Source organism: Mustela nigripes, chromosome 9 (assembly GCF_022355385.1).
Source record: "Mustela nigripes isolate SB6536 chromosome 9, MUSNIG.SB6536, whole genome shotgun sequence".
Classification (NCBI taxonomy): domain Eukaryota; kingdom Metazoa; phylum Chordata; class Mammalia; order Carnivora; family Mustelidae; genus Mustela; species Mustela nigripes.
The window spans coordinates 36,675,641-36,698,881 of NC_081565.1; the positions used below are offsets into that span (position 1 = coordinate 36,675,641).

The window sequence follows — 23,241 nt, forward strand, 5'->3', positions numbered from 1 at the left end:
CTTATGATCTCTGTCAAGTAAATAAATAAAATCTTAAAAAAAAAAAAAAAGCTGTAGGCCCAAACTGGCGTCACATGTGACAAGTTTTCAAACAGAGGCTTAATGCCTCATCTAACTATGGTTTCAACTTCCCCAGAAATACAGTCTTCCCTAGTCAATCAGAATTTTCCGATTAGCACCAACAATTCCCTACCTGGGCCCTCTCCCCCAAAGGAAGACAAGGTAATCTGCATAATAAGAGGCCCTGCTTTTCCCCTTAAGGCAAAAGGAACAGGCCTGCACCAATCCTTTTCTCTTTCTAATCTTCTTGTCCCAGACTTCTTCCTTAAAAAAAAAAACTTCCACTTCCAGGGCACCTTAAGCATCGGACTCTTGATTCTGGCTCAGGGCACAAGGTCTATCTTGAGATAGAGCCCTGAGTCAGCACCCCACTCAGCCGGGAGTCTGCTGGAGATTCTCTCCCTCTTCCTCTGCCACTCTCCATTCCGTGCACAGGGGCATGCTCTCCCTCTCTCTCAAAATAAATATTTTTAAACTTTAAAAAAAAATTTATTTATTTATTTGGCAGAGACAGCAAGAGACAGAAGTGGGGAGTGGGAGAGGGAGAAGCAGGCTTCCTGGCGAGCAGGGAGCCCGATGCAGGGCTTGATCCCAGGACCCTGGGATCGTGACCTGAGCCGAAGGCAGATGCTCAACAACTGAGCTACCCAGGCACTCCTCAAAATAAATAAATATTTAAGAAATAAAAATAAAAACCTTCCATTTTATATACCTTCTCCTCAGAGTTCCCTTCTACTTGCTAGATGGGGTGCCACCTGATTCATGAATTGTTTAATAAAGCCAATTAGGCCTTCAGATTTACTTGGTTGAATTTTGTTTTGTAATATCTAAATATGGCTGTGACTAATTTTTTTATAAAACAGTTTGTGCTAGAGAAGCCTTCTGAAAGACCAGGGAAACTGTAGATCTAAAGAGTCCCAGAGAGTTCTGCCTAAACAGGGGCACAGAGGCCAGATTTTGGGGTTAGTCCCTGGTCCTCAGGGTTCTTAAGAGAATGGTCAGCTCAGGAGTGTCACAGAAGCCAGAGCCAATACTAAAAACGTTACCACCATAGGGGCGCCTGGGTAGCTCAGTGGGTTAAAGCCTCTGCCTTCATCTCGGGTCATGATCCTGGGGTCCTGGGATCGAGCCCCACATCGGGCTCTGTTGGGTCCATGGTCAAAGGAGCGAGACTGATACAAAGCGAAGGTCAAGCAAAGCTTTATTTCACGCCAAGCATCGAGAATCAAACTGACCAGCCAGGGCCATCTCTTGCAAAGAGGCAACCTCTCTCTGCCTTACAGACTAGCTTTTAAGGCACAGGCCAGGTGGTTGGGCCTGGCCATGCACAGGTGGCCAATGAGATTGTAACACAAGAAAGCTGCACAGTCCAGCTAGGTCACACATAAGTGACCAATTGAATTACAATTTACCCTATAGTAGATATTTGAACTAGCCTATCACCTCGGTCAGAATTGGCACCCAAAAGGCACCCAAAAAGGTGGGGCCCACACTCCTTGATAGCTAGGGAGACAGTATGTGCCCCCACTGATTGAATACCTCCACCTGGCCTGACCCACCCTTGTATTTGGGCTTTGTTACCTGGGACTGGTTTCCAGGGACTTGTTTTTAAGTAGGTCCCCTGGGGAGAGAAGAGGCAGGGACAGTTTAAGATTTACTGCATAAACAACAAAATCACTCTTTAACCTGATGGCATCCCTCTGGCTAAATAGGCCCTTACAGATTTCTGCTCAGTGGGGAGCCTGCTTCCTCCTCTCTCTCTGCCTGCCTCACTGACTACTTGTGATCTCTATCTGTCAAATAAATAAATAAATAAATAATCTTTTAAAAAAATGTTTCCACCATCACGCAGTCTCCTCTAGATAATCCCTTCTTTACCTTAACCTTCTTGGCCAAGTTTCTCAAAAAATAGTCCATCTTCCCAGCCTTTACTCTTACCTGTACAATACACTGTAACATGTCTAATGGTCTGTATTAGATTAAGTAATATTAGCTGCTGTAGCAAATGACACCCCCCCAAACTCAGTGGCTTAGCAACACAGTCCATTGTGGGGGGATAGGGAAAGCAGCATTCAGAATTCTCCACTACTTAATTCTCTGTAATTAAGATAATAAGTGAGAAAAGAGTGAAAATGTAAAGAATTTCACAGGTTTTAGGAGCTAGATCTGAAAGTGACATACATGGTTTCTGGCTATACTTCATTGGCCAGAACACAATCATATGGCCTCATCAACTACAGAGTATACTGTGGAATGTAATCTGACTGCCCAAGAGCAAAAGGAAATAGATTTGTGAATGTATATATTGTCATCTGAGCTACATGTCCCTACTGACCATTTCCCATCATTTTATCGGAAGTCTCAACTACATTTGACTGTGTTGACCCTTCATTCCATCACAATCATGTATAATGCTATGCTCTTCCAGTTCTCTTCTTCTTTGTGTTTTATTTATAAAACAAACACGTATGTCACCACTTGCCAGGCACTAATTGCTTTATAAATATTAACTCATTTAAACTTATCACAACGAAGGTATGTACTATGAGGTAGGTACTTTTATTCATCCCATTTCACAGATGAGAAAACTGAGTCACAGGGTTTAAATAACTTACCCAAGATCACACAACTAGTAGGTATCCAGAGCCAGGCTTATTAACCCAGTCCAGCTCCAGTCCAGTCTCTTTTTTTTCTTTCTTTCTTTCTTACTTACTTACTTATTTACTTATTTATTTGACAGAAATCACAAGTAGGCAGAGAGACAGGCAGAGAGTGGGCGAAGCAGGCTTCCTGCCAAGCAGGACCCAGGACCCTGAGATCATGACCTGAGCCAAAGGCAGAGGCTTAACACACCGAGCCACCCAGGCACCCCTCCAGAGTTTCTTTCTTAATCACTGCACTTTGCTGCCTTTTTTCTCCCTTGCTCCTCTTCCTTTATCATTCCCTCCCTGTAACCCTGTTGGTTTACAATGCCCTTTTCTCACATTTTGTGCTTCAAAACAAAGAATGAATCGTAGGCTCCAAAAAACCCCCATGCTGACTCTTCATGGCGTCTTTTACTTGGAATAGGCCTCATTCCGCCTTCCCCATTTCCCTTAGATACATAGCTCAGGCGTCACCGCCTCCGGAAAGCCTTCCGTAACATTCCCAGGCAAAAGCGCCTTCTACTTTCTGTGCTAGCAAAGGTGACAATCACAAGTCCCAGGAAGCTCTACTTCCGGGCTCGCCTTATTCACCTGGGAGCCCAAACAGGCCAGTCCATTCTGAGTGTCACGGCAACCTACTAGCCCCACCCACACTCACCCCCCAACCCACACCTGGTTTTGCACTGGAAGCTACCCAGCCTGTAGACCCTAAACGCGGCCGCCGGGATGGCTTAGCCCCGCCCCTTCGCATCACGCGCGAGGCTCCGCCCCACCCCTTCGCGCTCCCCGCTTCCCGAGAAGGAATGGTTCAACCCGAGGGGCGGTGCCCGGGTGCCCGGACTGTTCTGATTGGCCAAGGCAAGCCGTACCACGGCGGTGGCGGGGGAACGATAGTGGACAGCGCTCCGCAGGTTTGGAGGAAGTGGGAGTCACAGCTCCAGGCCTTAGTTCGGTCCTTCGCTTCTCTGTGCCAGGCCGCCCGTCGGGATGCAGAGGGCACTGGGCCGGCGGTGGGTGTGGGCCGCGCTGCTCCTGGCTGCCGCGGCTGTGCTGACCCAGGTGGTCTGGCTCTGGCTGGGCACGCAAAGCTTCGTCTTCCAGCACGAAGAAATCGCGCAGCTGGCCAGGCAGTACGCGGGTGAGCCGACGGATGACCGGGCGAGTGAGCGGGTGGAGGGCAGGGGCCTGGGGAGGCCCGAACTGAGCTGGGAGTTTCAGAAGCGCCTTTCCAGTTCGGAGTGGTTTTGGCTCTGACTCTGTTGTTCCTCTGACCCCGCCAGGGCTGGACCACGAGCTGGCCTTCTCTCGGCTGATCGTGGAACTACGGCGGCTGCACCCAGGCCACGTGTTGCCCGACGAGGAGCTGCAGTGGGTGTTCGTAAACGCGGGCGGCTGGATGGGCGCCATGTGCCTTCTGCACGCCTCACTGTCCGAGTACGTGCTGCTCTTCGGCACCGCCCTAGGCTCTCGCGGCCACTCGGGTCAGTGCTGGCGGCGGGCAGAACTGGGAGGCTGGGGCTGTGCAGGGGCTCATGCCTTCCTTTCTGATGTTTGGCCAAGCCATGTATTGGCGCGGATACCCTGATCTTCGGTGTCCATCTGATTGTCCCTTAGGACGCTATTGGGCTGAGATCTCGGACACCATCATCTCTGGCACCTTCCACCAGTGGAGAGAGGGCACTACCAAAAGTGAGGTCTTCTACCCAGGTGGGTAGGGGGGCTCTGTCATGTGGGTCCGTTCGTTCTGGGGTGCCCATAGTTGGAGTAGAGCCATATCATGGAAGGGGGGTGGGTTGGGGGCTCTTGTCTGGTTCCCATACCGCCCGCGGGTGCACCACAGGCCCTCGATTGAAGCAGGTCCAAACGCCCCTTTTGCTTCCCACTGTCAAAAGGAAACAAAACAAAACCGCTTCCTGTTATGACACTGTTCTGTTCATCCAACATTCCAGCAGTTGTTGGGGAGACAGTTGGGTAATCAGGTATTTTCTCATACCTCCAAAGACAAGACAGATTATCGTCTTCTTTGTTTCTGTGGTTAAAACATTTTACATAAAAAGTAGAGCTTTGGACTTCCATATAAGTTGAGGTTGAGTGTTAACAGGCATGACACATGACAGCGGCATTTCTCAGAAAGCCACACAAGTCTTATTATCACTCCCTCCCTATCTAACAGGCCCAGCCCAAGTTTAGCTAAATTTCTGCCTGACATGAGTGAGGTTTGGGAATGCAGACTTCCAGGACTCCCATACAGTGGCCCATGGCCTGGTGAGGTGGCCCTCCCTGGCTTCCCCCCAAAGAGGACGTGAGCCAGGTGATGGTACAGAGGAAAACTTAGGAGTGGCTATCTTGGCTTCTTACTCTTCCAGATGGGCGGCAAGGCCAGTGAGGTAAGGCCTTTTCCTTCCCTGAAGCTCCTGCTCTGTTCCCTGCCCCTAGATAGCCCATGGGCTAGGGAGGTGGCAGCAATGGAAGGACAGGGCTAGGCTTCTTATGTGCACGCTCCCTGTTCCCCAGGAGAGACCGTGGTGCATGGGCCTGGTGAGGCAACGGCTGTGGAATGGGGGCCAAACACATGGATGGTGGAGTATGGTCGGGGTGTCATCCCATCCACCCTGGCCTTCGCGCTGGCTGACACAATCTTCAGCACCCAGGACTTCCTCACACTCTTCTATACTCTTCGCGCCTATGCCCGGGGCCTCCGGCTTGAGTTTACCACCTACCTCTTCGGCCAGGACCCCTGACCAGCCAGGCGTGAAGGAGGACCTATGGATAGAAAGGAGCGGGCAGGCCCGCATGCATCCTCTTTCTGGAGCTCACGTGAAAAGACAGGGACATATTCACAACATGCAACTATTCCAGTTCCTGGTGTACGAGCAAGGACATACATGCTTATACAAACAAATATAGACTCATGGGAACATACGGGACATACATGCAGATACAGTTCCATGTGTACAGCAGCATCATGCATTCACACCTGCCCAGAGAGGGAGCCCCACATATACCCAGGGGGCCAGTCATATTGAGACACACATACTATAGGCTTGACTCAGTAACTCAGGCCTTTCAGAGCTTCCCTGCCAGCAGTCAGGGCTCTGGAATTAGGGATGGGTGTGGGTATACACTCTTGTCTGGGCCTGACCCCTCAATCCAACAGCAGTTGAGGGGGGAGGAAGATGAAGGGTTACCTGTGGTGGCCCCCATCATCTCCCTGTCCTCACCATATGCCTTACCCCCATTCTCTTCCCCTGCTATGCAAGTGCTCTCGTGGCCTGTCCCCACCCTCCCAGCAACCAAGTCAACTGGGGAACCATAAGAATGGAGAATGCTGAGGTCAGGGTCCTCTTATCCTGAAAGACCCTGCCCCCAATCCCATTCATCCCTCAGGAGTATGATGGGGAGGCTGGCCGCAGCTCAGGACCCACTGCTGGGCAGGGGACCTAGAGAGGTTAGCCTAGGTCCAGGGAGCCATCCCTTGCCTAGAGAAGGTCTGCACACATATACCCCCATCACAGCTTTCAGACACTGCCTTTGGTGCACTGTCTGTCCATCTGTCTCTGTTAATAAAGACCTGTTGAACAGTTTCACTTCTTCGTGTGTCTCAGCAGCAGGAAAACCTGCTAATGTGAAGAAATTAAGGTCTGGGTGAGGTAGTGTGTGACTTGTTCTTGCCTTAACCTCTGCCTGAGTCATTCTGGAAATAGTCCTGGTACTTCAACCCTGGATGGCCACTGGGTGGCAGTGTATACCCACTTTTGAGCTGAAGGAGGCACAATCATTTTTGTCTGTTTTCTAGGATGATAATGCCCACCCAGAGTAGGAGTTCTTCCTCTCCAATCTGTCTTTTCTAGAACACCTGACTTCATAGAAGCCCCCAGGGGTGGAGAGCAAGAGTGCTACCTGGTGGTGTCCGAGGTGTCCTGGTGCTAAGGTGGGGCAAAAGAGGTGCCTAAGGTGCTGTCACTCCCAGGGACACCACCTTTGACCTCTTAAATTTTGCACCCTGGCATCTGGCTGGCCTCACCTTCCTCCTGACCTTGTTCTGAGGTTGAGTAAGAGCCAGGCCACTGTCACTTCTTACGCCTCCTGCTATATATTAAGAACAGAAAGAAACTGGTTATAAAAATACACAATTTTTTAAAAGATTTTGTTTGAGATGGAGAGAGAGCACTAGTGGTGGGGAGGGTCAGGGAGAGGGAAAAGCAGACTCCCCACTGAGCACAGAGCCTGAAATGGGGCTTGATCCCAGGACCCTGAGATCATGACCTGAGCCCAAGGCAGACGCTTAACCAACTGAGCCACCCAGGTGCCCCCAAAATACTCAGTTTTTATATACAAACTCAACAGTATGTACAATCTTTTGAGAGAGCAGCAAGCAAAGGGAGAAGTAGAGTCCCACTGAGCAAAGAGCCCAGTGCTGGACTAGATCCAGGACTCTGGGATTATGAGCTGAAGACAGACACCCAACTGACCCATTCAGGCATCCCCAAATAACATCCTAATGAACAACAACACCAAAGACTACATATAAAACCATTGGGAAACCAAGTTTCGGTTTGTACCTCAGTGAATGTGAGGCCCAGGCAAGATGGCCATTCTCACTACCACAACTGTGTTGGCTGTGACAGGTCTTGGCTGGGGCTTCTCCACTGGGTTGCAAAGCCATTCCTCTAAGGATTTCTCCCACCCTGTAACCCAGCTCTGCCACAGCTCAGAGACCACATCTATCAGGAATGCCCTAGATCCGCTTGTCCTCTTTCCTTTTCCACATGGGGCTAGACTCCCAGACTCCTCCCTGAATTGCAAGACCCAATGGGTATTTCTTAACTTTCTTTTGATGCAGTTAATTCCTCATAAAACACTCAAGTTTCCCGAACTCCACTCGCCCTAAATTGGCTCCTTACCTTGCTCTTACCTCCATAAATCCTAGATTGGCTCCTTTAACTTCCCAAGAGTTAATCCTCGAACTTCTCTCTCTATACCCCTCCCAGGTGTTTTCAAATATCTTTGTCTTTTTTTTTTTAACAGTTTCATCGAACTTTAATTGACATACAACATTCTGTTCATTTAAGGTGTTCAGTATAATGATTTGATACATGTATGGTGGAATGATTACCACAGTAAGTTAGCATCCATCGTCTCATATAGTTTTTTTTTCTTGAGGTGAGAACTTCCAATATCTACTCCCAGCAACTTTTCAATTCTATATGTAGTTTTTTTTTCAAGATTTTATATCTTTCTTCGTCATAGTATAAGCAGTGGGAGTGACAGGAAGAGGAGCAGGGAAGCCAATGGAGGGCTGGATCCCAGGACCCTGGGATCATGACCTGAGCAAACACTTAACCGACTGAGCCACCCAGGTGTCCCTCTCTGTATGGTGTTTCATATACTCTTAAATAATACAGTATTAGAGGACTAAGCTTCACATTACATCCACAGGACTTATTTATTTTACAGCTGGAAGTTTGTGCCTCTTAACTACCTTCCCTCACTTCTCCACTACCCCCCAACCCTGCCCTCATGCCCACCTACCCCCACCGCTGGCAACTATCAGTCTGTTCTCTGTTTCTGTGAGTTTGGATTTTTGTAGAGTTCACATATAAGTGAGAACATAGAGTACTTGTCTTCATCTGACTTAACTTCACTTAGCATAATGCCTGCAAAGATGAATGTATAAAGAAAATGTATGTATGTATGAAGGTCCATATGAACATACCACGGAATATTATTCAGCCATTAAAAAAGGAAAACCTGCCATTTATAACAACATGGATGGGTCTTGAGGACCATCTATATGCCTTAACTCCTGTGTTTTGTGTGTGTGTGTGTGTGTGTGTGTGTGTGTATGGGGTGGTGGGGGGTTTGTTTTGTCTTAACCTAGACCTCTGAGCTCCGGGTTCAGATACCAGACTGTCTTCTCCACTTGACTGTCTCATTGGCATCGCAAACTTAAAATGGCAGCGAGGGGCTCCTCGGTGGTTCAGTTGGCTAAGCATCTGCCTCTCCCACTCCCTGTGCCTGCCACTCTGCCTGTTTGTGCTCTCTCTCCCAAACAAATAAAACTTAAAAAAAAAAAAAATAGGGGCGCCAGGGTGGCTCAGTGGGTTAAAGCCTCTGCCTTTGGCTCAAGTCATGATCCCAGGGTCCTGGGATCGAGCCCTGCATCGGGCTCTCTGCTCAGCAGGGAGCCTGCTCCTCCTCTCTCTCTCTCTGCCTGCCTCTCTGCCTACTTGTGATCTCTATCTGTCAAATAAATAAATAAAATCTTTTTAAAAAGTTAAAAAATAGGGGCGCCTGGGTGGCTCAGTGGGTTAAAGCCTCTGCCTTCAGCTCAGGTCATGATCCCAGGGTCCTGGGATCGAGCCCCGCATCAGGCTCTCTGCTTAGTGGGGAGCCTGCTTCCTCCTCTCTCTCTGCCTGCCTCTCTGCCTACTTGTGATCTGTCTGTCAAATAAATAAATAAAATCTTTAAAAAAAAAAAATAAATAAATAAAAAAATAAAAAATAAAAAGTTAAAAAATAAAATAAAATGGCAGCACAAACTGATTTCGCTCCTAGCCCAGCACCTCTTACAGTCTTTACTGTCTGAGTTCAGGGTACCTACATGTACTCAGCTGCCAAGAATCTTGGAGTCATCTTGGGTACCTTTTTTTTTCCTTAAGATTTTATTTTTGGGTGCCTGGGTGGCTCAGTCAAGCATCTGCCTTCAGCTCAGGTCATGATCCCAGAGTCCTGGGATCATTTCCTACATCGGTCTTCTTGCTTGGCAAGGAGCCTGTTTCTCCCTCCACCTGCCTCTCCCCCTGTTCTTGTGTGCTCACTCTCTCCAACAAACAAATAAAATCTAAAGGAAAAAAATTTTATTGTTTTTTAAATGTATTTATTTTTTTAAGATTTTATTTTTAGGGGCACCTGGATGGCTCAGTGGTTGAATGGGCAGCTCTTGATTTTGGCTTAGGTTGTGATCTCAGGGTCATTGGATCAGGCTCTGCCCAGTGCGGAGTCTGTTTGTCCCTCTCCCTCTGCTCCATCCCCCATCTGTTCTCTCTTTCTCTCTCTCTCTGCCAAGTGAATAAATGAATAAAATTTTTTTAAAAGATTATAATTTTAAGTAATCTCTACACCCAACATGGGGCTTGAACTCACAACCCCAAGATCGAATCACATACTGTACTAACTGAGCCAACCAGGCGTCCCATCTTGAATACCTTTCATTCTCACATCCGATATCCATCAACAGATCCTGTTTTTGTTTTTGTTTTAAGATTTTATTAATTTATTTGACAGAGATCACAAATAGGCAGAGGCAGGCAGAGAGATGGGGAAGCAGGCTCCTTGCTGAGCAGGGATCCCAGGACCCCCAGATCACAAACAGCCGAAGGCAGACGCTTAACCATCTGAGCCACCCAGGTGCCCTATACAGATCCTGTTTTTTGTTTGTTTGTTTGTTTGTTTTAAAGATTTTGTTTATTTATTTGATAGGGATCACAAGTAGGCAGAGAGAGAGGGGGAAGCAGGCTCCGGAGAGCCTGATGCAGGGCTTGATCCCAGGACCCTGAGATCATGACCTGAGCTGAAGGCAGAGGCCCAACCCACTGAGCTACCCAGGCACCCCCAGATCCTGTTTGTTTTTTGTTTTTTTTAAAGATTTTATTTATTTGACAGAGAGAGATCACAAGCAGGCAGAGAGGCAAGCAGAGAGAGAGGCAAGCAGAGAGAGAGGAGGAAGCAGGCTCCCCGCTGAGCAGAGAGCCTGATGCAAGGCTCGATCCCAGGACTCTGAGATCATGACCTGAGCCGAAGGCAGCGGCTTAACCCACTGAGCCACCCAGGCGCCACCCAGATCCTGTTTTAAAGATAAAACATATCAGAATCTACCCATGTCTTGCCACTTTCACTGTTACCATTTGGTCCAGGGCATCTTGGACCTGGATTACTGCAACAGCTTCTTAATCCTCATGTTTGTTTCCTGTGTGGATGACTGTGAAGTCAGACTTCTGTCTTCTCTCTGCTCAGACATTTCTTTGTCTTTCCTTATGCTCAGACATTTCTAATGGTTTCCATCTCATTTAGTCCTTTCACTGCCTCCAGGTACCTACCAACTCTAAGGCCCATGTTAGCTGTGACCAAACGTCTAGTCATTGCTACCTTATTTTAGCACAGTGTCTTCCTTGCTTTCCTCCAATACACCAAGCAAACTTCCACCACAGGATATTTGCACCTGCTGTTCTGGCTGCTGTGCTCTTCCCTATGCCTGTGGCTCTTTTCTTCCACTCCTTCAATACTTGGTTCTTCCCTTAACATTTCTGTAAACACAAAAGGGTGTTTGTTTGTTTTAATTTATCATTTGTCTAAGTAGACCCCACACTCAACATGGGAATCGAACTCACAATCCTGATATCACAAGTTGCATGCTCTAGGGTGCCTAGGTGGCTCAGTTGGTTAAGCATCCAACTCTATTTGGGCTCAGGCCATGGTCTCATGGTCATGAGATTGAGCCCTGTATTGGGCTCCACGCTTAGTGGGGAGTCTGCTTGAGATTCTCTCTCCCACTCCCTCTGTCCCTCCCACTACACACTCCTTCTCTCTCTAGAATAAATAAAATAAATCTTTAAAAAAAAAAAAAGAGTCATATGCTCTGCCAACTGAGCCAGCCAGGCACTGTCCCTCTCCCTGTTCTGTGGTGGTTTTATTTTTATTTCTTTCTTTATGTTTTAAAGATTTTATTTATTTGTTTGATAGAGCACAGCAGGGGAGCAGCAGAGGGAAAGGGAGAGGGAGAAGCAGGCTCACTGAGCAGGGATCCCAAAGCAGGACTTGATCTCTGGGATCTTGACATGAGCTGAAGGCAGACGGTTAACGACTAAGCCACCCAGGTGCCCCAGTTGTGTGTTTTTTTTTTTTTTTTTAAGATTTTTTATTTATTCATTTGAGAGAGAGCACAAGCAGGGGCAGAGGGAGAAACAGACTCCCCACTGAGCTGCAAGCCCAATGCAGGGCAGATGCTGAACCATTTGAGCCACCCAGGCACCCTTCTATGGTGGTTTTAAAATGCCTCCATAAAATTTTTGATACTCCTCCCTTTAAGAGATGAAGACTAATTCCCTTCCCCTTGAATATGGCCTGGACTTGGTTATGTAATTTTAACAAATACATGTCAGAAGTGACTGATTTCCAGGATTAGCCCATAAAATAGCATTGCTGCCTCTTTTAGTCTCTCTTGGGTCAATCTGGGGGAAACCAACTCCATGTTAGGAAGACACTGAGGCACAAGGCCCTGTCCTCTGGAGAGTTCCATCAGGGAGAACAGCTTCCCACCAACAGCCATGGGAGTGAGCCATCCTGGAGGTGGATCCTCCAATTCTAGTCTAGTCTTCATGGAGCTGTAGCTACAGCCAGTATTTGCACTACAACCTCATGAGAAGTGAGCCAGAACCACTCAGCTACGCCACTCTCAAATTCCTGATCCACTGAATTGTGAGAAAATAAATGTTTTAAGCTTGCTAAGTTTAAGTGTAGTTTGTTACAATGTAATGGGTAGCATGTATCCTTTCCTTTCTATTCCCCTCAACCCAGATTTATTTTTCCCCACTTTAATTATTGCCATCTGATATACTGTGTATTTCCCCCACTGGAATTATACCATTATAATATGTTTTATTTATTCCCCTGTCCAACAGCATCTAGCACAAAGGTGCTCAGTAAATATGTGTTGGATATATGGAGGTCTGTGTCTTTCTGTCTGTCTTTGTCTCTGTGAGGTGGTTTAGGATCAGATGGGAGTTCAGTGAGGGTGTAAGAGACAGCCTCTCCTCTTTACAGATGAAGAGAGAGGTAAACCAGGTCCCAGTGATACTTATTGCTTCCTCTCCACCCTTCTCAGTTGTAGCCCTCCTGGCCCAGACCCCAAGGACAGGTTTACTATGCTTGATTCAAGATTGATTTCCTTCCTTTTGGGATTAGTTGCCCAATCCCTTGCCCCTGTCCTACTCTGCCCTCTGCAAAGCAGTCTCCAAACTCTCAGAACTGGAATTTCCCTAGGCCAGTTTCTGTCTTTCCAAGAAAAATCTTAACCATCTCTCTCTCCAGGTACCCCCTCTTTTCAAAGCAGGGGTTTGGGTATGGGGTAGGGTTTAAGGGGAGCAAGGTGGGCACAGGAGTTCTTCAGAGCTCTACCCTCTGTCCTTATTCCCCAGAAGCCCCTAAGACATGTCTGCCAGCTTCTGCACCTTCAGATTCTCCCCTCTGGGTCCCGAAGAGGGAGCAGGACTCTTCAGGAGAACTCACGGCACACAAAGCTATGGGGGAGCAGGCATCAGTACTGAAGGCAGTTGGATCACCAAGGCTGCTTCTTGGGAGGTTGGGATTGTCTGGCTGTCAGGTCTGAAATGTAAGCAGGAGAACACTGGAGTGAGCCAAAGGTATGAGCAGTACTGAGTTTCAGTATGATCAGGGATGGGTCAAAGAAAACAAGGACTTAGTGCTGCAGTGGAATCTGGGCGAGGGACAAAGGTGGAGGTTAGAGGACAAGAAGAGTGGCAAGGTGGGGCGCCTCGGTGACTCAGTGGGTTAAGCCTCTGCCTTCAGCTCAGGTCATGATCTCAGGGTGCTGGGATTGAGCCCCACATGGGGCTTTCTGCTCAGTGGGGAGCCTGCTTCCCCCTCTCTCTCTGCCTGCCTCTCTGCCTACTTTTGATCTCTCTCTGTGTGTCAAATAAATAAATAAAATCTTTCAAAAAAAAAGAAGAAGAAGAAGAAGAAGACCTGCAAGGTGTTACACAAGAAGAGAAGTAAGCACAAGAGGAGAAGTAGGAAGAGCTAGTAGTGATCCAGGCCAGGACAAGCTGGGTCTGAGAGGAGGGAGGGGAGGGGAGGCAAAGTCACACCTGGATTTCTGCCTCCTCAAGGAATCTTGGCCCTGAGAACAGTGTGCCTCACTGGGTGTGAGGTCAGAGGATGGTCCCTGGCTCTGACATAGTTGAGTTTCATACTCAAGCCAGGTGTCAAACCAACAGATACAGGTTGTTCACTCACATACTTGGAATCATTTCTGGATGGCTGTCATGCTTTTGGTAGGTCCATCCCATTGGGCACAGGAAGAAACTGGAGAAGTTATGAGGGTGCCTAGGAAAGGGAGGGGGTATCCAAGCTTCTCAGAGGAAAAATCAAATCGTGGCCTGCCACTCAGCGCCCCCAAATAAGATAAAGAATCTCAGCCTCTGGGGGATCACTGGGGGTAGAGTGGGCCTGGAACAGTTGGCTGAAGGGGTCTGGAAATACAAACTGTGGAGTCACACACAAAATGGTTGAGGAAGCATGTGAAGATTGGCAAAATGGTAAGAATGAGAGTTGAAATGTGGGATGGATACCAGAGGTTCATAATACTATTATTCTCCTTGGGTATATGTTTGAAAATGTCCATAACAGAAGGTTACAAAAGCTTTGAAACAAAACAACAACAACAAAGTGTGAATGTATCTGCGCGTGGCGTATGTAGCCTGCTGATGTGGGTGCCGAAGCAGTTCAATGACCTCTGCGTGTCAGTGCAGATGTGTGCCTTCGCCACCGTGGGCACGGACTGCGCAAGCTGCAGCGTGCATGCGTTTGGGGACAGCGCTTGGGCAGGGCAGCGGGAAAGCTTTTGCTCTGTGCAGGCCCTCCACATTCACCTAGCATCTTGCCGAGTGAGTCCCCTCATGATCACAACCTGCCCAGGCCACTGGTGCTGTAATGTCCGTGTAACCAGATATGTGAGACAGGGCGGCTGTGTGCTTGAACTTGTGACAGGGTATGAACACGGTTATCTGTGTGTGAATGCCAGGCACTGAGTGTGGATTTGGGGGGCACGACTTGGTGTGACGGAGCCCTGGTCCAGAGTCCAGTGGTGTTAGACTCCTCACTCTCCTTTGAACGATCCCCGGCAGCTCTCCAGCGCCCTCTCCGCCCCCGTCTGATAGTACGAAGGGGGAAACACCTGTTGGGGGGCTGGGATCGGCAGAGGCCCCCCGGGCCTCTCCCCGGGCGCCCCCGCCCGCCCTGCCCCTGTCGGGTCCCGCCCCCGCGGCGGCGCCGGCAGAGCCGCTTGTGAGCGCACCGCGGTCAGAAGAGCGCACGGCGGCAGGAGCGCACGGCGGGGGACCCCGCGCAGGGAAGCGAGCGGAGCTAGTGGCTGCCCGAGAGGCGGGCGGAGCAGAGGGAGCGCCGTGGAGACGCCGGGGGCACCGGGCCGCTCCAGGCTGGTGAGTGCGCCGCGGGCCGTGGGGAGCCAGAGAGCGGGCGTCGAGACCCCGCGGTCGTGGTCCCTAGCCCGCCCGGTCCCAGGCTCTGTCCCCACCGCCCTCTGTTCCCGCGCCTCCTCAATGCTGGTCCTCTGCGTCTCTGCCCCGTCTCTCCGTCTATTTCCTTACCTCTGTCTCTGTTTTCCCCTATTTACTGTCTCCCCCTGTTTCCTTCTAATCTCTTCTCTCTCTTCAGTCTCTGTCTCCTTCATGCTGCGTCGCTATTCCCCGGTCCCTCTCAACCACTATCTCACTATTTGTCTCTCCAGCTCTGTCTCTGTCCCTGTCCCTCTCTGGACTGCCTGCCACTCAGGTCTTGTTATTTATCTCTTGCTTCTCTATGTCTCTTACCTTCCCTCTTTACCCAGCATCTCTGTCAATCTCATCTCTCCCCACTTCTGTCTCTCCGTTCTTGTCTTTGCTGGATATCTCTGTCTCTTCCCACCTCGATCTCTCATTGTCTCTCAGTCTCATCTCTATTTCTATTTCTGTACCTCTCCTTTCATTGTCTCTCCCTTGGATCTCTCTTTTGCTCTCGCCTTCTCTCCCCCCTCCCCTCTCCTTCTCTCTGTTTCTTGGTCCTTGTCACCCTCTCTGATCTGCTGTCTCTACCTGTCCTCTGTCAATGTCCCTTTCCATCTCTTTGGGTCTCCTTTCTTGTCTCTCCTGCTCTTTCTACCCATGTCTGTCAATCTCTGGAAAAGCTATCTTTCTGCTTTTTTTCTTGTGGCCCCTTTATACTTCCCGGAATCAGTGACCAGCTCCTCTTGTGCTGGGGGTTGTGGGGGCAGCAGGGCCCAACACTCATAATTCCCACCCCCACAGGCGGCCCTTTCCTCGGGGCCCCGCCTGGTGCCAGCCCCCTCACCAGCGGGGGGACTGCGCCTGGAAGCTGTAATGGAGGCCCTGCAGAGGCAGCAGGCAGCCCGCCTGGCCCAAGGGGTGGGGCCATTGGCCCCCCCACGCTCACTGCCACCACCACTACCTCCTTTGCCTGGCCCCCGGACCCTGCAGGCCCCTGAGGGGGCCTTGGGGGAGGTTGGGACTGAAGAAGAGGAGGATGCTGAAGAGGATGAGGAAGGGGAGGAAGCTGGGGCAGAGGAGGAGGCAACCGAGGAGAGCCGTCCAGGGACACGGGGCCCCAGCTCACCTTCCAGCCAACCCCCTGGACCTCATCCCCATGAATGGACCTACGAGGAACAGTTCAAGCAGGTAGGACCCCGTCGATGTCAGGCCCTCTCCCCTTTCTCTGGGCAAAGGCAAAACCAGGGGATTTTTAGCCCACCCACCCCCACTGCCCTCTGCAGGATGGAAAAGACAGAGACACAGAGACTTGGAGAGAGGGGGAAGACTGAAAGATAGAAAATGACAGGAAGGGAGCAACAGACACCCAGAGACATGGAAAGAAGTGCATAGGCACACACTGAAAGGTGCAGGAGACGCCCAGAAACATGGAGGCATGACAGACTAGAGGCTTTTGGTGAGGCTGGAAGGAAAAGTGGGAGGGGTGAGGAGCTTCAAGAATTCTTTTGAGGGAGTGGGATCTGAGGAATGAGGATTCCAGTGCCAGAACCATCATACCCTACCTTCTCCCACATCAAGTCACAAGGTCATATTCCAGCAACCAGTGGGGGTTTCCTGGGCTGCCTATTTCTGTCTTTCGAAGCAGGCTGGAGGTTGCTAGTTCTCTGGCAAGCTGATAGCCGCCTCATCTCTTCCCTGGTGCACTGCCCTCATCCAAACCTCTCCATGGCCTGAAGTCTGTGTGTGACAGTTCCTAGTCTGTGATGGCCACTACAGCCGCAGAGTGACTAAAGGACTCCTGCACAGCTGGGAATGACAAGATCTTACTCATAGAGCCTTAATTTGAGGTTCTTCCTCTCTGTGGAATGCATCTGGTTGTTATTCTAAGGCACTGCTTCAGGTTGTCACTATGAGGGTATTATGAGGGACTCTGACTCTAGCTGTGTTGTCCTGTTAATGTTACTTGTAGGATATTGGTCTTGGGTATTTTCCAGAAGTATTCATCTGTGCCTAGTACTCTGTGGCATTAGCGTCAAACTGGAAGAGTTATTCAGAGCTCTGTGGTTCTAGTGACTGTCTCTTCTGGCTATAATTCTGGGAATTATTACTTGGAGAGCATGTGTGTTATTTGTGTGTATCCATCTAATACTTAGGGCTTGGTTCTTATGGGAGTGTAGGTCTAAAGTGGAACTCTAGGGTTTGTTACTTATGGGTGTTTTTTGTTGTTGTTCTGAGAGTTCTTCTTGGGGAATGGAGTGTTACCTATTGGTGTTACTCAGGGACTGTTATTCTGGGTAAATGACTGTTACTCTTGGGATTGTTTGTCCTGGGTGGTATTTGGGAGGTGAAACTGGAGATGAGGCTCCAAGTGACTGGAAATGTGTGGAATGACCTCTGGGCCTTCCAAGTTCTGACCCCAAAGGTCCTGAGTGGTGCAGGGCCATTACCTATGTGGCAGCCTCTATAGTGGAGAGGTCACTGTCCCTGGTAAGAGACCAGAAGGTGGGCTCAGGGGCCCCACGTTTCAATCCAGGAGCTTCTGAGCATCCACTCTGCCTGAGGAATGGTTTAGAGGTATCTGTGCCCTTCGTCCCCAGCCTTGATGCATGGAGATGTGAAAAGCAAGAAGCCTTTGCAGGAATGAGCAAGAGTAAATGAGCGCCTCAGAGACATCTGTCAGTTTCTTCAATGTGATGCACTCTCCTAGCCTGACTTCCTCCCTAGGGCTCTGTGCATGCCCTAGAGGGCAGCTAAACTTCCTCTCAGTCCCCTATTCCCCATAGGGATTGTTTGAGTTTCCCAGGGCCTGCCTGGCCAATGGAGGGTCTTCTATATTAGAAAAAAGTGCCCCTACCTACCCTCATGGGGAGAGAGAGTCTAATACCAGGAAGTCCATATTTCAGACCCTACTCACCCTTTCAGCTAAGAACCCTTATTCAGGGTATAACCTGAGTTGGGGTCCCAGGGGGAGGGGGGAAGTCAGTGGAGCTGAAAAATGACCTCAGTCCTTCCCCAGCTGTACGAGCTTGATGCAGACCCCAAGAGGAAGGAATTTCTGGATGACCTGTTTAGCTTCATGCAGAAGAGGGGTGAGTGGGATGATGTAAGGGAAGGACCCCTACCTACCAGTTCTGAGGAAGGGAGACCCCAGAGTTTAGTCCCTAGGTTGGGTCCTCTCTGCAGAGGCCTGAGCTTGGCAACACCTATCCTTTGGGCCCTCAATAGCGTCTTTAACCTCTGACCCTGCCCCCCTCCTCCACCCAGGGATTAATTAGTGGCCAGCCCACTGGCAGGTTAATGAGTGTGGGATCAATTGGGAGGGTGGGAGGGGGAACTGGTAGGGGGTTGGCTTGGGGGTGGTTCCCAGGATTGGGGGGCTGGGAATGCCTTGTTCCTCTTTCAGTGGCCCTTTGTCCAGCCTTGTCTCTCCTCAGTTTCCCCTTGCTTTAGGCAGGGGACACCCAATGTGCTCCACAGCAGGAAGGACTGGGCTTAGACTGAAGGAAGGACTTCCCAAGGGTTAGGCTGGGGACCATGTGATTTGAGATTGTGGAGGAGGAGGAATTCCTTTCCAGGATTCTCAGAGCTAGAAGAAAATGCAAGGGTCCAGGAGATCAGGGTGGGCAGCAGTCCATCACTTAGGCTTCTCCCCAGATTCATGGGTCCGAAGACTGACTCATTATCTCTCTCTACAAAGCTAATTAACTCACTCCGAGCTTGGCCTGATAAGCCACTAATTAACTAGCTGCACTGCACCCCCCCTCCCTTCCTTAGTGCAGCTGCTGGTCAAAGTCCCCCAGGCTCCCACTGCAGGCCCAGCATCCCCTTTTGGGATCCTTTATAGCCAGGGAGCATCAGTGGGACCCCAGGTCTTTTTTGCTTCCCAGGGAGGGCCAGTCATTTTGGTCCCAATGTCCCCTCCCTTCCTTTCCTCCACTGGGGAAGTGGGGTAGGGTGGTCTGAGCAGGTCCCAGCATTCCCTCCCATCACCCTCTGGCCGGGAGCTCTGCCTCCCTCCGGTCCCTGCCTCCCTCCGCTCCCTCTGCTGGGGGAGGAGGTCCCGCGGGACCGATAATTTCCCCCCATTAATCAGGCCGCAGCTAATTGTTCGGGTCCAAAGGCGGCGGCGGAAGGGGACGGGATCGGTAAGGAATTAACTGGGGCCCATCGCTCAGCGCAGACAGGCCCCTTTGTCAGGACTGGCCAGCGGGGGCGGCGTGAGCTGCGGAGTTGGTGAGCCGAGCCGGGGGGCCGCTGCTTCTCCCATCAGCCATCCCCCGGTCTCGGGCAGCCATCCTGGGGCCCCTGCTTAGGGGAGTCCAGCTCTTCAGCACTATCAGGAAGTCCTTACTACAGTCTACTCTAGGGGTCTACCCCGGGGGTCGGCAAACTTAAGCCTACTGGCCAAATCTAGCAGGATAAGAATGGTTTTTACATTTTTAAATAGTGGGGAAAATTTAAAAGACGAATGACATTTAAGGACATGTGAAATTCGAATTTCAGGGTCTGTAAATAAAGTTTTTATTGCAACACAGCCGGGCCCATTCCTCTATATATTATCTATACCTGCTTTCAATCTATGGCAGAGTGGAGTCGTTGGGACAGAAGATGTTTGACCCTCAAAGCCTGTAATATTTACCGTCTGGACTTTTACAGAAGTTTGCCGACCCCTGATCTAGCTTCCTGTCCTTCCTGCTACAATGCAGGACTTGGGGGCTCTGTGGACTCTGCCTGGAATCCCACCTCCCTGTCCCTCCCTATTCCCTTTTCTCAGAGGTCTTGCCCTGTACCCTGGCCTCGCCCAGGTAACTGACTCCTTCAGTCCTTGAGGATGTCCGCAGACAGGATCTCAGTCTTAATGTCCTGACTCTCTGCCCACCTCCCACCAGGGACGCCAGTGAACCGTGTGCCCATCATGGCAAAACAGGTGCTGGACCTGTACGCGCTCTTCCGTCTGGTGACAGCCAAAGGCGGCCTGGTGGAAGTCATCAACCGCAAGGTGTGGCGGGAGGTCACGCGCGGCCTCAGCCTGCCCACCACCATCACGTCGGCAGCCTTCACTCTACGCACCCAGTGAGGCCAGGCGCGCGAGCGTATCGGGGAAGGCGCTGGAAGGCGCGCGCGGGAAGGGGACCACAGGGCGTGGAGGGCCCAGGGGTACTTTCGCGGTGGGCTTGATCAGTTGGGTCTAGCCTCCCACCCACCCTGCCTTGTTCGTCCGTCCCTAGGTACATGAAGTACCTGTACCCCTACGAGTGCGAGACGCGGGCGCTTAGCTCCCCGGGGGAGCTCCAGGCAGCCATCGACAGCAACCGACGCGAGGGCCGTCGTCAGGCTTATACCGCCGCTCCGCTCTACGGCTTAGCTGGGTCTACCCCTCGGGGAACCCCGGGCCACCTCTCGGGTCCCGGCGCCGCCCCGCTGACGCCTACGCCCAGCCCCGGTACAGCCCAGGGCTCCGCCTCAGGCCTGCCGGCCCACGCCTGCGCGCAGCTGAGCCCGAGCCCCATTAAGAAAGGTGTGAGGGGAGAGGGGCTGAGGTTTGGGCGTCTCTGAGACCTAGGGGGTGTGCTGAAATATAGAGAACATTAAAATGTGGCGACTCTGAAGTCTGGGAGGCATTGAGGTATGAGGGCAGTAAGGACTGACAGGGCACTGGGGTTTGCCGATCGCTAAGGTTCAGGTGTACTGAGGTTTGGGGTCAATGAAGCCGTGGGAGGTCTGGGGTACAGGTTACTGCGATGTGGGCCTGAAGCTCAGAAAAAGGCCATTTATCCAGAGGAGCTCCATTCCACACCTGTCCAACTTGGGCTCCTGTTTGCATGTAGTTTTTGCCTCCTGTGACCTGTATTATTTAATAACTAAGAACAAGAAAAGCCCCCACATTATCTTGGACCAACCTAGGCATATACTGGCCCTTTGGGCACGCCAGCTTCAGAGCCTCAAGGCTGAGACTCTGGATGGGGTGGGGCGGGGGCGGGGGCGGGGCGGATCACACTTGGTGCTTCAGCTTGGGTAACTTCCATTGGTCCCAGGCCTGGGAGGTGAACCAAATGCAGAGGCAGAGTTGGTTGGTCCAGAGAGTTGAATGACCTGTTCTTCCAGAGGAAAGCGGAATTCCAGCCCCTCGACTGGCACTGCCTGTGGGCCTGGCTTTGGGAACTGCAAGGGAGAAGTTGGCACCAGAGGAGCCACCAGAGAAGAGGGCTGTGCTGATGGGGCACATGGACCCACCTCGACCTGGAGTTCCCTCCAGTTTCCTGCCCCGTGGCAAGGTTCCCCTAAGGGGTGAGGAGGGGTCTGTGCACTGAGGGAGAACATAGGTGTTGGAGGTGGGGCAGAAAGATCCCTCAATAGACAACTGTGTGATTATAGGTGTCCGGCAGAAGTGGAATGGGGGTTGTCTATAACGATGGAGGGGGGAGCTTATAAGTCTGAAGCCTGATTCTCCAAAATGTGACTCCCTGCCCCTCCTGGACAGAAGAGCGGCTGGATGGGCCTCTCAATCTGGCAGGCAGTGGTATCAGCAGTATCAACATGGCACTAGAGATCAACGGGGTGGTCTACACTGGTATGGGTACTGCAGGCTGTCTATACTGGCATGAAGTCAGGGGTATTTGCTCTGGCATGGGGATTTTAGAATTTCTCAGCTAGCATGAGGCTCAGAGATATCCAAACTTGCATGGGTAATGTGGTGGTCAGGGGATTGCTACAATGGCATGGGTTAAAGGGGTGTCTACAATGGCATGGGGTCTAAGGCATGACCTCTCTGGCATGGGTACCATGGGATGTCTGCCTTGTCATGGGCCTGTGTATCAGTGTAAATATTTCTTGTTTACCTGTTTGAGGGTATCTATATTGGCACAGGATCTCCATTGACCTAAGGGGTTTGTCCTCATTGGTTTGTGGCAGGGATATGTGTGTGGTGTTCTAACAATCAGGACATTGACTTTTGTTTTCCTCTTCTGTTTCTGTGCCCACCCCTTCCTGCCTGTGTTTTCCCTCTAACTGTCTCCTCACCCCTTTGTCAGGTGTTCTCTTTGCCCGTCGCCAGCCTGTGCCAGCTTCCCAGGGTCCAACCAACCCTGCACCTCTTCTCCCTACAGGACCCCCTTCCAGCACCTCACCATGAGAACTCCCACTTGGAATTAAGAGTCCCAGCTCCAGTGCTGAGGGGAGGGGAGGAGACATCCCCCACACCTTGATTCTTTCAGGGTGCCCACTCTAGGACCCAGCCCTGGGACATGCCCCCCCCCCCCGCAAGATGCCATGTGGGATTGAAGCCAAAGAGTTTTCTTTCAATGTTACATCTACCTCATTGTAAAGGGAGAGCATCTCCTCCCTGCTTGACCCCAGCAGCATCAGCATCTACCAAAGAGTTCTGCCCCCAGTAATCCCAGTCATCTCCTCATGTGCTTCCCTATATCAATGTCATCTCTGGGACCCCATTTCTTCAAATCATACCTGCTTCTCTTCAGAAGCCATGTGAAGGGTTACGTTGGGGTGTTGTGAAGGAGTCGTCCCTCAGGTCACATCAGAATAATAAAGCTGCAGTCCCTCCCTCTCCAGTGCCTCCTCTCCTTTTTCTTTGGGTCTGGGAGTTGAGGCCAGAGGTTCTCAGAGGGGATGAGAGAACAGCAAAGGCCCACGAAAGTAGAGGGGCTGGAGGGGTGCCTGGGTGGCTTAGTAAGTTAAGCCTCTGCCTTTGGCTCAGGTCGTGGTCTCAGGGTCCTGGGATCGAGCCCCTTCATCAGGCCCCCTCTCTCTGCCTGCCTCTCTGCCTACTTGTGATTTGTCAAATAAATAAATAAAATCTTTTTTAGAAAAGGAAGAAGGAAGGAAAATAGAGGGGCTGGATTTCATGACTCTGACTGCCTGAGTTCAAATCCTGATTCTACTACTAGAGTGTGGGGTGGCCTTGGGCAAGACATTTAATCGCTTGAACCTCTAAGACTTGATTGTGGTATCCCAGGGAGTCCCCTACTGATCTATAGGAAAGGATCAATCCTTTAAAAATAGGTGTATTTATATGGGCAATCTCGGGGAATAGGGTGGGAAACCTCTCCGGTTCCCTGGAATTAGAAGACCGGCCAGACCTTGTCTTGACAAGCAGAAGCTGGAAGCTAAGGTAGGGCTTGACAACTTGGCTAGGGTAACCGTTGCCTAGGTAACCAGACGGCGTTTGACATCTTTCACCGGCCCAGTCGGTCACTTCCGGCATCGGAGGGCTGAAT

The 23,241-nt window shown here is 50.7% G+C and overlaps 1 protein-coding gene across 6 annotated transcripts; it reads left to right on the forward strand.

Annotated features, from left to right (window-relative positions):
• The first annotated feature begins 3,558 nt into the window (after positions 1-3,558).
• LOC132024645 (sigma non-opioid intracellular receptor 1) lies at positions 3,559-22,558 on the forward strand. 6 transcript variants are annotated; one of them, XM_059411444.1, is made up of 8 exons: positions 3,559-3,843; positions 3,986-4,186; positions 4,320-4,412; positions 19,897-20,080; positions 20,236-20,525; positions 21,113-21,295; positions 21,489-21,578; positions 22,039-22,545. In XM_059411444.1, the coding sequence occupies exons 1-8, from the start codon at positions 3,693-3,695 to the stop codon at positions 22,137-22,139; spliced, it is 1,293 nt and encodes a 430-aa protein (XP_059267427.1). In that variant the 5' UTR covers positions 3,559-3,692; the 3' UTR covers positions 22,140-22,545. The 6 variants fall into 6 exon arrangements, with proteins under 6 accessions (XP_059267427.1, XP_059267428.1, XP_059267431.1 ...); XM_059411445.1 differs by lacking the exon at positions 21,489-21,578 and having other exon boundaries at positions 3,560-3,843; positions 22,039-22,544; XM_059411450.1 differs by lacking the exons at positions 3,559-3,843; positions 3,986-4,186; positions 4,320-4,412 and adding exons at positions 15,776-16,195; positions 18,024-18,096 and having other exon boundaries at positions 22,039-22,558.
• The last annotated feature ends 683 nt before the right edge of the window (positions 22,559-23,241 follow it).